The sequence below is a fragment of the Castor canadensis genome, chromosome 6 (genome assembly GCF_047511655.1).
Source record: "Castor canadensis chromosome 6, mCasCan1.hap1v2, whole genome shotgun sequence".
Classification (NCBI taxonomy): Eukaryota; Metazoa; Chordata; class Mammalia; order Rodentia; family Castoridae; genus Castor; species Castor canadensis.
The window spans coordinates 78,646,486-78,662,422 of NC_133391.1; the positions used below are offsets into that span (position 1 = coordinate 78,646,486).

The 15,937-nt window shown below is 42.6% G+C and overlaps 2 protein-coding genes across 4 annotated transcripts; both read right to left on the reverse strand.

Moving 5' to 3' along the window:
* Positions 1–766: 766 nt before the first annotated feature.
* Zmat2 (zinc finger matrin-type 2) lies at positions 767–7,649 on the reverse strand. The gene is made up of 6 exons (XM_020157072.2): positions 7,505–7,649; positions 7,064–7,157; positions 5,690–5,813; positions 4,365–4,438; positions 3,766–3,911; positions 767–1,820 (listed from the first exon to the last, which is right to left on the reverse strand). The coding sequence occupies exons 1-6, from the start codon at positions 7,520–7,522 to the stop codon at positions 1,677–1,679; spliced, it is 600 nt and encodes a 199-aa protein (XP_020012661.1). The 5' UTR covers positions 7,523–7,649; the 3' UTR covers positions 767–1,676.
* A 712-nt stretch (positions 7,650–8,361) lies between these two features.
* Hars2 (histidyl-tRNA synthetase 2, mitochondrial) lies at positions 8,362–15,936 on the reverse strand. Of its 3 annotated transcripts, XM_020157145.2 has the most exons (13): positions 15,660–15,936; positions 14,395–14,469; positions 13,950–14,069; positions 13,725–13,820; positions 12,535–12,660; positions 12,334–12,441; positions 11,856–11,954; positions 11,447–11,540; positions 10,905–11,032; positions 10,578–10,820; positions 10,302–10,418; positions 9,944–10,090; positions 8,362–9,138 (listed from the first exon to the last, which is right to left on the reverse strand). In XM_020157145.2, exons 1-13 carry the CDS (start codon positions 15,765–15,767, stop codon positions 9,079–9,081), a joined length of 1,521 nt encoding a protein of 506 aa, XP_020012734.1. In that variant the 5' UTR covers positions 15,768–15,936; the 3' UTR covers positions 8,362–9,078. The 3 variants fall into 3 exon arrangements, with proteins under 3 accessions (XP_020012734.1, XP_020012735.1, XP_020012736.1); XM_020157146.2 differs by lacking the exon at positions 11,856–11,954; XM_020157147.2 differs by lacking the exon at positions 15,660–15,936 and having other exon boundaries at positions 13,950–14,088.
* Between the last annotated feature and the right edge of the window lies 1 nt (position 15,937).

A 15,937-nucleotide genomic window follows, 5' to 3' on the forward strand; every position in this document is an offset into this window, starting at 1 on the left:
CATTCCCTGGACCTGGCACAGTACCTGATCCAGGAACTATCAGTTTTTTGTTTTGTTTTGTTTTGTGGGGGAATGTTTTGTTTCTAACTAGTCAGTCTATGTCATCTAATTCTGAAGTTAGACAACAGTAGAGATGACAGCTTCTCTTCAGTGATTCTCAGTGAGCAGAAGGGAGAGGGAATGTGCCTCCTCCCAGGGAATGCAGACATTTTTAGCTGTCACAAATTGGAGGGTGCTACCAGCATCTAGTGAGGCTGAGGATGCTGCTAAGTATCCTGCAATGCACAGAATAAAATACTTATCTGGCCCAAAACATCAATAATGCCAAGACTGAGTAACCCAGTGCCTAGTCCAATTGCACACAGTAAGAAAACCCAAAGTTTAACCCTTAGCTCTGCTGTTCAAGATCAAATAGGCTGGCCAGATGCCAGTGGCTCACACCTATAATCCAAGCTAGTCAGAAGGCAGAGATCAGGAGGATCATGGTTCAAAATCAGCGTGGGCAAATAGTTCTTGAGACCCTATCTTGAAAATAAAGCAGGACTGGTAAGTGGCTCAAGTGGTAGAGAGCCTACTGAGTACATGGGGAGGCCCTAAGTTCAAACCACACTACTGCCAAAAAGGAGGCTGAAATTACAGGTGGCTGAATAGTTCTGTGAACACAAATCTTGGTATCGGAGAAGAAAAGGCTCTATATGGAAATCTCAGTGTGGTAAGGAAAAATGTAACACACACACAGGGCAGAATATAGAATGTTCCCACCAAATGTGAAACGGGCCCAGACAAGGTCATTTATTACATGTGTTGAATACCCTGTGAGACCCAAGGTCTCTCATAGCAACCACAGCAAGTTTATTTGTTTGGTTTTTTGTTTTTGTTTTTTGCATCAAACAGGTTCCTCCAAGAGCCTGCTCATAAGGAAGACAAAAACAGAGAAGTGTTCAGTAAAATGAAACAAACAGGAGAAGCTGAAACAGTCTACATCTGAAGAACAATGTAAAAAACTCACCAGACACAAACCACACCAAACACTCATCCCATTTAATTGCCTGTTACATGCGCTGAGGAAACCAAGAACATCAGGCCTCAGGGCAGCAATGCTCTGAGATTCTAGCTCAGGCCCCCTCTTGTGACAGATTCATGCACACATATCCACACATACCATTGACCCAGGCAGAAGTACACATGCATGCACAGATGGCTAGAGAACCACAGAGTGGGGTGGGAAAAGGAGGACTGGTCAAGAATATGGTATCAACTGGAAACTAGGGACCCAGAAAACCTTTCCATTACAGGCTAACAAGAGTCAAAGTTTAAACAAAGGAAAAAGGTAAGATGCTGGTAAGATGCAAGAGGTTGGATAGATGAAGAGGGAAAGATGCAGGGGGAGTTTTGGGAAAGCATCCACAGAGGGGGAGGTCTTTCTTTATTGGGAACTCAGATGAACAGAGGTCTTGTGACTCCAGTGATAAACGAGGCTGAAGGAATGCACCACATCACTACCTCTGCATCCTTTGACTACCCCCAAGGCAGAGGGAAACACCCACCCTCTATCCCTGCCTGTTACCACTCTAAAGGACTTTCCCCAGTACCCAAAAAGAAATTACCCCCCACCCCAACAGACACACAAAGTTTAGGTCCAGCATAGGCCAAACTTAGGCCCTACACAGAAAGCCTCAGTAACTCTTCTTGGTGGAACCAAATCCAGAAAAACCCATCACAGCTGCCATCTCGTCATCTTCCTCAAATGTCAAGTCCTCCTCCGCCCTCCTTTTCTTCTCCTTCTGTTTCTCTTTCTTGTAAGCTTTAGCCTTCTCCTCCTAGAGGTGGGGGTGGGAGGAAGGAAATCACTCAGAATCAGTTCAGGCTCCTGAGCTAATGTTGTTCAAAGAAATGTGAGCTCTGAGATTCCTTTCTGTCTTTAGGAGAAAATAAAATCTCAAAGGCAGAATAAAAGCCACAGTAAAGATTATAGGTCAGTGATAGAGCACTTGCCCTAGTACATACCAGGCCTGGGTACGCATGGCAAAAAAAAAAAAAACAAAAAGGACAACAAAGAGAAGTTTTAGTCACTGGAGAGTTGAGTTGTTCTCAATCCTACACCCAGGCTCATCTCTAGTTCTTAACAGGGTGTGGAAGTAAAACCACATAACATTCTGAAGCAGCAGTACATGCCAAGAACTGTTCCGAGTACTTTATGTATATTATACTAAAATCTCATGTGGAGAAACTGAAGCACAGAACAGTTATATAACTTGCCCAAGATTCATAGCCAGCAAGTAGAAGAAACAGAATTCTGACCCTGTCAGTCTGGATTCACAGGCCACTTGGGGACTAGGTACATTTAGTTAATTCCTCTTTAGTTAAAACAAAACAAAAGTTTGAGAGCAGGTACGCATGTGTGGGAGATAGGATATAAATGGGAAGTCTCGATTTTGCCATGAACCTAAAACTGCTCTTAAAAAAAAAAAGTCTTTAGGCCAGGTACAATGGTTCACACTTATAATCCTAGCTATTCGGGAAGATTGTGGTTCAAAGCCAGCACAGCAAAAAAGTTCATGAGACCCAATCTCAACCAATAAAAGCTGAGCATGGTGTATTCACAATAGCCAAGTTATGGAAACAGCCAAGATGTCCCACCACTGACGAATGGATTAAGAAAATGTGGTATCTATACACAATGGAATTTTATGCAGCCATGAAGAAGAACAAAATGTTATCATTCGCTGGTAAATGGATGGAATTGGAGAACATCATTCTGAGTGAGGTTAGCCTGGCTCAAAAAACCAAAAATCGTATGTTCTCCCTCATATGTGGACATTAGATCAAGGGCAAACACAACAAGGGGATTGGACTATAAGCACATGATAAAAGTGAGAGCACACAAGGGAGGGATGAGGATAGGTAAGACACCTAAAAAACTAGCTAGCATTTGTTGCCCTTAACGCAGAGAAACTAAAGCAGATACCTTAAAGCAACTGAGGCCAATAGGAAAAGGGGAACAAGTACTAGAGAAAAGGTGAGATCAAAAAGAATTAACCTAGAAGGTAACACCCACGCACAGGAAATCAATGTGAGTCAATGCCCTGTATAGCTATCCTTATCTCAACCAGCAAATACCCTTGTTCCTTCCTATTATTGCTTATACTCTCTCTACAACAAAATTAGAAATAAGGGCAAAATAGTTTCTGCTGGGTATTGAGGGGGGGTGAGAGGGAGGGGGCGGAGTGGGTGGTAAGGGAGGGGGTGGGGGCAGTGGGGAGAAATGAACCAATCCTTGTATGCACATATGAATAATAAAAGAAAAATGAAAAAAAAAAAAAAAGCTGAGCATGGTGGCCCACATCTGTCATCCCAATTATATGGGAAGCATAAATAGGAAGATCATGGTCCAGGCCAGTCTGGGCATAAAATTAGACCCCCATCTCAAAAACAAACAAAGCAACAAGGGGTGGGAGGGCAGGGGAGGAGGGCAGAGATGATTTAGATGGTAAAGCAACTGCCCAGCAAGCACAAGGCCCTGAGTTCAAATCCCATTACTACCCAAAAAAAAGTTTTTAAAAAAATTAAAGAATAATTGCCCAAAACAAGTATGGCCCAAAGAGCCCAGGAGAAAAGGAGGTTTGGAGCCATTAGCATCTCAAGTGGGAAAAAAGGTTTCTCCTATCCCAAGATACTGAAATTCAGAGACAACACTGGGAGTGAAAGGAATGGGATGAGAAAGAGAGCCACTCATAATTAACAAAATAAATAAAAGGGCCTCACCTCTTCTCTGAGCTCCTTCATCCTTTCCTCGAAATCATAATCCTTCTGCTTCTCTTCCATTTTTTTCTTATTGACCTCAAAACGTTTTTTCACCTGATCCAGAGTGGAACGTTCCACACGCATAGACATGCCCAGGTTTCGCTGATCTAGGTGGCATCAACAGCAAAGAAGGCAAGGTCATTACATCTTCAGCCCCTCAAAAAGTTTGGTCCTAGCTTTTTTCAAAAAAATATTTTTTTATAAAATACACAGCAAACATAATTATGTCTAAAAAGGTCTCGGCCTCACCTCTTCCCAGAAGCAGCAGCTGTAGATACCAAGATACAGGTGGTTTTCAACTGCTTACTGAGCAGGTGAACAACAGTGAGACCACCTAGACCCAGGTGAAGACTATGGTTTGGGTTTGCTGAGAACCTAGAACAGTATCTCACCTCATATGGTTTCCAAAAATATTACATAATGAAGTAAAGGATGGCCTGATGAAGCAACTGGAGCACTCCGTGGGCATCAAAAAGGGCTCATAAGAAATCACCCTTCCCCTCTCCCCCATCTCCATAAGCCAATCCCAATCCCAGCCACAAACTACCTCCAAGCCTTACGTTTCTTTCCATTAATGTGATCCAGGAAGTTGATGGAGTCCTTTACCACACAGTCACACACATTGCAGTAATATCTGACAGATGGGAAGAAACAGCACATGGGTCAAATCTGGTTTTAAGGATGTTACTGTTTTCAACTAAGAAACTCAAATTTTTAACCTTTTTTAGATATTTTATAAGGTCCCATTTCCAAAAAGCCTTAGCTCTTGGAAGAGGGTATCAGCAATCCTCCAAAGTAATCCCACCCTGGGTATCCTCTCATTCTGTACCAGGGTGGTCTGTGTGACCAACAGAGAATGTCAAAAGTGATGGCATGTCACTTCCAAGATTAGGTTATAAAAGCCATGGCTTCTGTCTTTGGATCACTTGCTCCGGAAAAGCTATATGCTTTATTGTGAGCAAACCTATGGAGAGGCCCACAAGGTAAAGAACTTTAGCCTCCAAACCATAAGCATGCGAGAGAGCTTAAAGCAGATCCTCCAACCTCATTCAAGCCTCAGCTAAATGCAGACCAAGCCAACTCCATAACTGCAGTTTCCTGAGAGACCCTCATCCAGAACCACCTACATAAACTAAGATTCCTTTTCCACAGAAACTACGAGCTGTGTTATTTTATGATGCTAAACTTTTAGTTAATTTACATAGCAAAGGATAACACAAAAAGAGGAATGAAAATGGGCTTACTAAACAGCTCAGAGAAGTGTCACTAATTGCTATGTGTGTTCCTCCTGCTGGAAATTCTAGCTGGACAGAGAAAGAGTGGTAGGAAAAGGTTAACAAGCTCTTGTGGTACCCTTCTTCCTACAAGTCTTGGTCTGGTAAGAATGTACACAACTAGGAACCTTCCATGACAACTACACCCTCTGCAATTAGTCTGGAACCTCAAACCTCTTTTTTCCCCCAATAACAGCTCCTGGCCTCCATTCCAGCTCCACCTCTTTTCTCCCCTAGAAATCGCTCAGTAGTCCTTTCATTTCTTCTGACAGAACAAATAATTCCTTTTCAGATATTGAAAGGAAGTCATAGTGCTAATATGATGAAGCCCACAGACTGACCCGCCTAGAGATACTACAGAATTAACTTGAGACTTTGAGGGACAAAGCCAAATCTAAGGATGGAATTAAGGGCACCAAGGTAATTATCCTGGGGCCAAGGACTCTCAACACTTCTTTTTTTTTTTTTTAGGTTGACTTTATTTATTTTTTTTTTCATTTTTCTTTTATTATTCATATGTGCATACAAGGCTTGTCAACACTTCTTAAAACCAACATATGTAATTTGTTAGGCCCAGTCTTGGCTTCAGAGAAAGACAAAAAGTTACTCACCCTCCCATCTCAGACTGTGGAGTGGTCTTGGTAATAACAATTGTCTTCCCAAGCTTGGATTCCAAGTCCACTTTGTAGTCCCTGTGCCGCAGAAGCTCCCTCTTGACTGGCTGTACTGGTTTCCCTGAAACATAGTGGGGATGAAAATCTCTCCAATACTAGTTTCTCAACCAGAAAGGAAAAAAATATATGAAACCCAAAATTCAGAGGACTACTCTCATTCCTTTTTTAATTCCTTAAAAATGGGACACAGCAGATACTTCAAGCAGCAGTTAGCAGCAGCTAGGGAGAATGTGAAAACAAGAAAAAATGATAAACAATCACCAGCTCATCACAACTTTTCTCCAAAGCCAGCACATTTAAAAGCAGTATGTCTTCTACTCTGAACTGAGGGTGGAGAAGTTCTGAATTTTCACTAGAATCAACTGTTTCAAAAGAGCAAGGGCCAGGCTCTGGTGGCTTATGCCTGTAATCCTAGCTACTTAGGAGGCAGAGATCAGGAGGATCACTGTTCAAAGCCAGCCCAGGCAAATAGTTCAAGAAGACTTTATCTCGAAAATACCCAATACAAAAAAGGGCTGGCAGAGTGGCACAAATGGTAAAACGCCTGCCCAACAAGAGTCCCAGTACTACAAAAAAAAAAAAAAAAACAGTAATATGTTCAGGAGATACACTAAGCACAGCAAAAAAGGAACTTGCTGGGGGCTGGGTCTAATTTTAAAAGGGGACCAACGTTTAACACAACAGACATGCAAAGCGCTATTTATAATACATGTTACATAAAACTAAAAGGATGCATACAAGATGATGTGGGAGTAAAGTAGAAAAATGTACGTTTAAAAACATGAAAACAAATATTTCTTTTTGTAAAATGAGATCTATCTAGGAGAGGAGCACCAACTTCCTGACACTGTGCAAGGCACAGAGAAACTGCAACACTAAGCACTAGATGAAACAATTTCTGGTGAGTTTTTCTCAGGCTAGTGGGAGGGTCTTGATTGGACCAGAAATGTTTTCCTCCCCCCATAAAGTTTCAAAGAATAAAGAGTGTCCTCAATAGCAGCAATGTCCTGCAGCAAAATACTCTTCTCTGTCGCTACTAAGTATTCCAGTCTCTTCTCTGTAAGAACTAAATAAGCCAAGTAAAAGGAAGGCAAGGAAACAGAGAATAACAGAGCTGAACAGCACCTCAAAACCCCTTCAGGTCGCCTCCTGACTCTCATTTTTTACAAGTAGAAAAACCGAGGGCTGGGGAAGTAACACTGCCAGAGATAGCACTGAGTAGGAGCGCAGCGCATTTCAATTCCCCACCGGCTCTCGAGCCACTGCATCGCCTCTACGATCCCCTTAGCCCTTGATGAAGTGAGCACCCACCATCCTTCTTTTCTCTTTCTTCCGTGAGCCTCTTCTCGGCGAGTTTCTCATATTCATCTTTATCCCACTTTCGGCGAAAGTCCAAGTTTTTTGTCTGTAGGGGGAAAAAGCGCTCAAGATCCGTCGCTCTAACTATGTCCGGACCCCTAGAGAAACTAAGACAGCTGCCTCCTCGTCACCAAGACGACCCCAAGACCTTTCGAAAGTGAAGCCTCTCTGGACCTCATCAGGAGGTTCAGGTGGACTCAAGACCCCAACCCAAGAGACCTCCGTGATTCCACCTTCTCTGCGCCAGGGCCTTCCGGAGGTTCTCGAACCCGGACCCTAAGATCGCGAAGAGGTATCAAGAAGTCGGTCAGGTGCCCGAGTTGGTCTCTATTCAGCGATGAGAAAGTACCCCCACCCGACCCCACAATCATCCTCCTGGCACACAACACCTACCCCGCTGCCCGACGCCATCTTCACAGCGAAGTGAATGGGAGGCCGGAAAATGCCGTAAAAAAAGGCCTGGAGCCGTAAGGCAAGATCGCCCTCCAATAAAGTTAGAGGCTCGTGTTCTTAACGCGCTAAGGACTGGAGGGATTCTAAAACAGGCTTGTTGGCCCCGCCTCTATTCCAAGGAGATGGCGCAAGCGCAAAGAAAACGTGAAGCAACACGGAAGTAAGGGCGCCTGCAAACGTCTTTGGTTTTTTCTTTGCCCTGGCTTTCAAAACAAGCATGGAAGGATTAGTCAATTTATTTTACAAAAGTTAGGAAGCAGTGCCCTCTCATCTAATCTAATCAACTTTATCATTGTCAAGAGTTTCTACACCTTCGCTTAAAGGCTGAAGAACTCTTAGGTATTCTAAATGTCCCATTTACCAGTATGCACTCGAGGAATATGGTCTTAACTGTACCAGTGTTTGCAATGGCACCTTTCCCAAGGCACGGAAGAAAATCACCTTTTGCACTTGGGAACTTTTTGGTTAAACTCATTTTTCTTTAAACTGGGGAACGTAACAGTCATTCCATGCGTAGGGCACAATTTAATCAACATGATTGTACTTGAGAAGGCAGGTCATCAGCAACACCCTAAAGCACTCTGGCAAATGGCAGATAGCAAATGATTTTTAACAACATAAGTATGTCTACAAGTTAGGGGGAGAGAGAGAAGGGAAACTGATTGTTCCTTTCAGTGAATACAGAAGCATTTCCCCAGGGAGCTTACTCCTGGCTTAGAATTCTCCAGTGTACATTCAAGCATTTTTTTCTATGACCTATGCAAATGAATCCCTTGGTAACAAATTGCCCAAACTACTACCCTTAACATTTTATTTAACATATTATCTAACCACTTCTATAACAGCCTTCATGGCAGGATAATAATCACAGCCGTGATTTTGGCACAGAAAATGGGTTCCAAAATCTCAAAAGATCAGATCTTCATCTTGTCATCTATGAAGTTCAGTTTTCAAGATTATTATACAGCCCCACCCTGCTAGTATTAGCAGTGGATACAATCAGTATGGATACTGCCATGCCCCTAGGATAGCATCTCTGTCCTCAAACAAAGCAGAAAACAGCCATTATTCATCCTTGCTCTTTCCAAAACTCCTGGCCAGGTCAAGGGCTGGATGTAGACAAATTCTCCAGAAGCTGGTTCCAAAGCTACAGTGAAATGCTAAGTATCTGATTGCTGGTCTCAACGGTATAGAATCCTTGGCACAAGGCAATTCTTCCAGGGTCTTGCCCACAGCAACCATCTCAGCTCCTCTTGACAGCATTCAGAGGCATTTTAAATTTGCTTCTGCAGCTAGTGTGTCTTTTCTCATACAAGCCACCTGTACCCATGCACAGTTGCTGCTTACACAAGCCTGTAAGTTCTTAGAGCCTTCTGTAGTTCCTTATCCATGAACGGGAAGAGGAGGCAGAAGGCACTTGTCACCCATGTTGGCTAACTTGTGAAGTCAACCAGGAACTCAGTCCTAGATGAAAACTTTTCTACAAAGAGCAGCAGATGGCAATCAGGCAAGGATCAAGACTCAGACAGTCGCTTCTGAATTTCAGCCACAAGATTTTCCCGTTTGATGGCCACCTGAAACATAAGAGAACCCTTACATGGCAAACTAAAGTGATACTAGCTCCTTAGCCACTGTTTTTCCGGATTCATTTTACTCTGCATCTGTTTCTGCTATTTATTCAACCAGCAGGGAGTAGTGTGGGCATCAAGCTGACCTGGATAATGTATACCCTTGAGACTATAGGCATCCAACCAAGTACCAGTGACTCACACCTATAATCCTAACTACTTGGGAGGCTGAGATCTGGAGGATTGCAGTTCGAGGCCAGCCCAGGCAAACAGTTTGCAAGACCCCCATCTCCAAAATAACCAGAGCGAAATGGACTAGAGGTATGGCTCAAACTGTACAGCATCTACAAATTTGCAAGCACAAAGCCAAGTTCAAACCCCAGTCCCATAAAAAAGGAAAAAAAAAAAGACTATAGGGATCTAAAATAAAGATCTATGTCTATTTCGTCCATTAGTCTCAAAACACCATGTTGAATTTCATTTGTTCTTCTGCCCACACAGTCAATACTAACAGCAACGGTTGCTTGAGATGGGTCTTCATCCATCTCTATCACTCTTAAACCTGAAGACATTTCCTCAGTCAAAAGAACACATTTCTTAAAGAATGTGGGAAATGGGTGTGGTGGCAAACACCTGTACTCCCAGTACTTAAGTGGCTAAGGCAGGAAGATTTCAAGTGTGAAGCCAGCCTGGGCTAAATAGTTCTAGGCCAGCCTGAGCTACATAGAAGACCCTGTCTCAAAAAAAAAAAAAAAATTGGGGGAAAGATAGAAATATTTGGTCTCTTCTATTTCTGCCAGCTCCCACTTACCTCTTCTCTACTGGGCACTGAACGGAGTTTGATGACACCTTCTTTCTGTTCTTGCTCACCAATAATGACCACCAGCGGAATGCCCATGTTCTCACAATAGTGCAGTTGGGTTAATAGTTTAGGGTTGTTCTTGTACAGCATCTCTGCCTGAAAAGGGTAAAGACAGAGTAGGGGAATTAGAGTGACCACAATACATAAGCCCCAAGAACATACACTGCCAAAGAAGCCAGAAGTAAGTGGCTAGCCCTCTAGTGGTAGGCTAAAAAGGTTGAGTTCCACCCTAGGCATAAGGTAGAAATGAGGCTTGCTCATGAATTCCACATATACCTAGATGGCTCAGATATCAGCTCCACCATACCTTGATGCCAGAATCCCAAAGCTCTGCAATTAGCTTCAACCGTTCTTGAAGAAAGTTCTTCTGGGGTGTGGCCACAAACACTTGGGTTTCTGTGGTTCGTACCTTCTCACCAGAAGCCTGATTAAAAAAAGAAGAAAACAAAACTAATTTTAAAAAAAATTCCTCTGCACTAGTAATTTCAAAGAAGAAAAGAATCATCAGAAAAATAGTCCAATTGTACCTTCAGAAACAGGTAATCAGACCTCCAGACCTACCTCACCCCTATCTAGGACCTACCTTCATCTTCTGTTCCATAATGTAGAAAATTCGCTCTACTCCAATGCTCAACCCCACACACGGCACCTTGTGGCCCTTGGGGTCAAACATGGCCACCAGCTCATCATAGCGTCCACCAGCAGCCACACTGCCCACATTCAGAGATTCCTCCCCGGCCTTAGCTGCAGTCTGTAACAGCACTGCTTCATAGATCACTCCTGTGTAGTAATCCAGTCCCCGAGCCAGGCTTAGGTCAAAGGAGATCTGTACAGACAAGACTGCAATCAGTCCCAGACCAGATTCTGAGAGCCCTAGAGATCAGCAGGTCCGTTAACAACTCAACTTAACCTTCTCAGAGATTCCAAATAAAGTCAGGTATTCAAAGAGCAGTTTCAGGTCAGTCAGGCCCTCCAAGGCCTGCTTGTTCTGGGATAATCTGGGATCCTGGAACATTTGTTCTACCAGGGATATTCCACCTGGGGAGAAAAGTGGGGAGAAATAAGATGTATACTATTTACCCAGATGCATTTCATCCAAATTTATTTGTAAATATGCTCTATCTATTCCTCCTCATTTTCATTTTTCTTTTTTTTTTTTTTTTTTTTTGGTGATAACTGGGGTTTGATCTCAGGGCTTCACACTTGCTACTTTTTAAAGTTATTCCACCTGCTCAATTTCTTTAAAAAGAAAAAGATTCTGGTCTCCTATGACCAGACCCTCCTCTTCCACCTCTACCTTTTTATCTGAGACACAAAATAGTTATAAAGAAAAGGGAAATTAAATTCAGGAACTTAAAACCTCTATGGAAAGGAACCAATTCAGAGGTAGAAGTTGAATACATATCACTTTCATCCTGCATCTATCACAATTCTGAAAACCCTGGTTCTTACCGTGACATTTGACATAGTCCCCAATTTGATCAGCCACCTCCGGAGCCAGACCTTTCTTTGCCACCATCTCATGTCTCACATCTTTCCAAGACATCTGCATAAATACCCAAATGTAAGCTCACCCCCAAGTCGTCCTTTCTCTAACTGGAAAAGTACATCTCACTTTCATTCAGTATGTATGTCATGAGTAGCTAATGGTATACTCAACAAAATGAGAGGCAACTTAAGAAATCCACTCACAATCTCTATTGTGAATAGATTCAACACACTGCTTTGGAATATCTCCTAACTTTCCCCCAAAAAACAGCTCACTTCCAGCCACTGTCTCCTTATTTTTCCCTAATGGTATAAATTTGAGGGGAGGACAAAACCCAGACAAGGTCTACTGAAGCATGTTTTCTTTCATTACCTTGTCTAGTTTGTCCATCGAGGCACAGATGGCACGGAATTTGCTTTCAGGAACACCGCAGACAGCAAAAATCCCATCTATAATCCGCCGGTCATTAACCTGTGAACTCAGTGTAACTGAAGTACCCTGTCAATGCTCTTTCCCCCAAAATAATAGCTGTCCCCAGTCTTTTGACTCTAAATTGGATAGAAAGGAAATTTCATAGGAAAAATATGTGCGTATTTAAACATATATTCAATATATTATATACATTTGAGTATATATTCGAATACATATGCGCACATATATATGTCTGTATACATGTATGACACATGTGTATGTATATCTATATACATATATACATATAGGTATGTACATATATAGAGACGTGTACACATACACACACACACATACACACATATATACACACACATGTATTACACACACACACATCAAGCCAAATCCAGACGTCTCCCCAAGTCCCCAGCCCGGGCCTCACCTTAATGAGAAAATCCCCCAGCTGCAATCCACTTAAGATCTCACATATGATCTTCAAACACTCTGCATCCGGGATCATAGGATCAAACTGACCAGCAATGTCGAAATCCTGTAGCAAAGAAAAAGACAAGAAAAAACCTCCACTGATCAACCAATTCCCAGGTTTACTACCAAGTTATGCTGTCCCTGTCAGGTCACTTACACACTGGCAGAATTCCCTGTAGCGGCCTTGGGCTATGGTAGGGCTCTCCCGCCGCCACACCTTTCCAACTTGGTAACGTTTCATCTTCTTCAATTTATTCATGGCCAAATAACGAGCAAAAGGGACCTCACATAAATAGATTAAGGAATAAAGATATTGTATCCAAAGTTTTAGGCCTAGCCTACAGGCATTAAGGAGGACTGGGCCTCTAGATGAAAAGGCTCTTCTCTGTTTTGTTTCTCACTATCCCTGAAACATAGCAGTACTTCCCATTCAATATATATATATTGACTAGTGTCACATGAAGGAATCTTATCTAGCAAAACTGAAACTTGAGCAGAAAAGAGGGAAGGCAGAGATAAAAAATGACCAAAGAAATTCACGTTTCAGCCATTTCATCCCATTCAGATCAATACCCAATGAAGTCAAGCTTCAGAATCTGAATTTACCTGTAACTTCAGACCCTTGTTTCTAAAAGTGCAGGTCAAGGACTACATGCATTTTAGTTACTCAGAATGTCTGTTTAAAATGCAAATTTTTGAACCCCACTTCAGTTACAGAATTAAGACTCCTTGGGGCCAGGCAGTAGTGGTTCATGCCTATAATCCTAGCAACTAAAGAAGCAGCGATCAGAAGGATCACAATTCAAAGTCAGCCTGGGCAAATAGTTCCAGAGAGTCTATCTTGAAAAAACCCATCACAAAAAAGGGCTGGTGGAGTGGCTCAAGTGGTAGAGCACCTGCCTAGCAACATGAGGCCCTGAGTTCAAACCCCAGTACCAAAAAAAAAAAAAAAAAAAAAATCTAGGGGTTGGACCAGGAATCTGTGTTTCTGCAAAATTCCCCAAGGGATTCTCATACACACTGAAATTAAATGACGGGGAAGAAAGAGTAATAGAGGGATGAATTTAACCAAAGCACATTATATACATGAATGGAAATATCACAATAAATTGCTTGTACAATTAATACATACTAATAAAAAAAGTTGGCGGGGGGGGGGGGGGGGTGATTAAATGACAGGGCTCCAAGCCAGGCTCTGATGGTAGAACTGCCTTCTGGGAGAAACTGAAAGTAAAGGCTACTGCCAATCGAGTTATACCTCCACAGAGTTACTGTGTTTCCTTTTGTCAGAGAAAGCATTCTGGATTTGGAAAGAGATAGGTCAGGCTCCAGCACTCAGAAGGATACAGTAAGGTCATAGCGAAGGGACAACAGCTCTCCACCTTGATCCTTCAGGTCATAGATGAGCCCAAAGTTCTCTCCACACTTCTCAGTGAGCATTTCCTGCAGGAGTCAAACAAAAAGAGCCACAGTTCAAAGGATGACTACAGAACACAGATGAGTTCTTTGGAACACTGAAGGCGGGTTAAAAAAAAAGGGGGGGGCGGTATTCCAGGCAGGGGAGACCCTTACCTTCAGTTCAAATGCTGGAGTGTCCAACCCTTTTGCTCCATGACGTTTAAAGCAGCTAACAACCATATCAAGAATTTTTTCTCTCACGACTATCTGCTGAGGACTATGATCCCTGGTACCCTGGAAAACAAAAGCAGCCCTAGTACAAAGACAAAAAAAAGCCCATTTAAGACAAAAAATTAAACTACACTTAAAATCTAAGGTTTAAAACTGAAAGTTCTGAGATCAGATAACCCTGATTTCCATCTAGGATTGCAATACTGGTAAATGAAGTTAGGGCCTCATGCATACTAGGCAAGCACTCTACCACTTGAGCCCCAGTCCCAGCTCTTCTTTTTGTTTAATTGAGTTTAAAAGGCTATTAAATGGGGTCAGAGAAATAAGCAAAGCAGAGGTCAATCCTCCATGACACTCAAATGAGACAGAGTAGGCAAAGGGCATTTACCTTTGGGATCTTGACAATAAAATTTGGTTTCTCTTGATCTGATTTCAGTTGGGCTGTTAACACTGCCTCTGCTACCTAGAAGAAAAAGGAATATGAGATGTGGCTCCCCTGGACACTGGTCAGATCTGTGACATCTCTGACCTATGGATCACCAACCAGCAAAGACCCTTGACAATGAGAAACAGGAGACTGAGCACCATTTTATCTATCCTGACCTCAGCATCCCACCTTCAAGCACCCACAATGTATATACAATTATGCATGCAACATATACAAGGTCAGGTCTCCACTTAAATACAGTGAAACAATATTCAATGTATTTGGAGTTTTTAAAATGCCAGAAAAGGCTCAAGCTCTGAGAACAGTGAGGGCACTGAACAACACTACTACCAACCACCGTGTAGGAGTGGAATTTATATGATCTTTTCTTGTTCTCAGTTCCTACTTAAACAGCAAAACTAAGAATTCTCAACAAGGTAGCATTACTTATCAGGCTTAGAGATAGGGGAAATGTAACTTGAAGAGGTCCAGTCCAAGAACAAAAAACAAATGTGTGGAAGGAAAAGGAATGGATTTCCTGATTGAACTCAACTCAAACTAATAGATGCTGTGACTGAACATAAACAAAAGATCTGAATTCTGTTGTTCATGATAGCATAAAGTAGCTACTTGGGGCTTTAGGGACTTTCCCAAGTAAGGCACAAAAAAATCACTGGCTTTATTACAACCAAGTTGCATGCCCTTCCAGAAAGAGAGGGTGTGGTAATTTCACACACTCTACTGGTGATTCTCTCCCCAAAGATAAGTACAATTCAAGTCCACAATCCCTCCTCCATAATTCCAAAATCCAAAAATCTCATAAAACTGAAAATGTATTCCTGAAATTCATCTCAGTTTCAATTCTTTTGTGAATTTAGTCTACTTAGGATCTTTAACCATCTCATTAATGGAACTATCCATAGGTTTTGAATAAGAAATACGTCAACAATTTTAGATTTAGTGTGTATCTGTATTAAAATACTTCCTTTCCATATATCAGTAGATAAATCACTTTTCAGTCTCCGTTTCGTCAAACTATAAAATGAAAACAAAAGCCCCAACCTCTCAAGATTGCTCTAAATATTAAATGCTTAGCTCAATGCCGGTACAAAATGGGCGCTCAGTAAAAACCAATTGTAATAATACAATACAGGCCACGCGTGTCCATGCTTTCAGACCTCGTCTCCCGGCCCCCGGCAGCCCCGAGACACCTCAGTCTGGCTCACCTGGCCATGACAACCTGCCTCCCGGATGCACACAGCGCGGGGAGGTCGCAGGAGCTGGCTGAGCAGTGTAGCCCAGGCCCTCCTGGGCAGGAGTCCGAGCTGGGGCATCGTGCAGCAGGCTTTCCGGGACAGGAGCCAAATGCCCGAGAAGCAGACAGGCAAGAACCCCACAAAGATGTAGAGCGCTGGAGAAGAGAACGTGGAACATGAAAGACCTGCGCACTGACTTAACCCCGCAGGCTGACCGCCGGTTGGCCCAAGCTCCCTGACCCGGAAGT

Excerpts from the sequence above, each read along its gene's own strand:
- Hars2 (XM_020157145.2), bottom strand. The coding sequence starts at position 15,767 with ATGCCCCAGCTCGGACTCCTGCCCAGGAGGGCCTGGGCTACACTGCTC. Across the intron at positions 11,955-12,333 it reads TGGGGGATTTTCTCATTAAG|GTTAATGACCGGCGGATTAT; the intron begins GTGAGGCCCGGG and ends CTGAGTTCACAG. Across the intron at positions 10,091-10,301 it reads TTTGGGATTCTGGCATCAAG|GCAGAGATGCTGTACAAGAA; the intron begins GTATGGTGGAGC and ends TACCCTTTTCAG.
- Zmat2 (XM_020157072.2), bottom strand. Across the intron at positions 4,439-5,689 it reads CCACAGTCTGAGATGGGAGG|ATATTACTGCAATGTGTGTG; the intron begins GTGAGTAACTTT and ends CCCATCTGTCAG. Across the intron at positions 1,821-3,765 it reads TGAAGGAGCTCAGAGAAGAG|GAGGAGAAGGCTAAAGCTTA; the intron begins GTGAGGCCCTTT and ends CCCCACCTCTAG.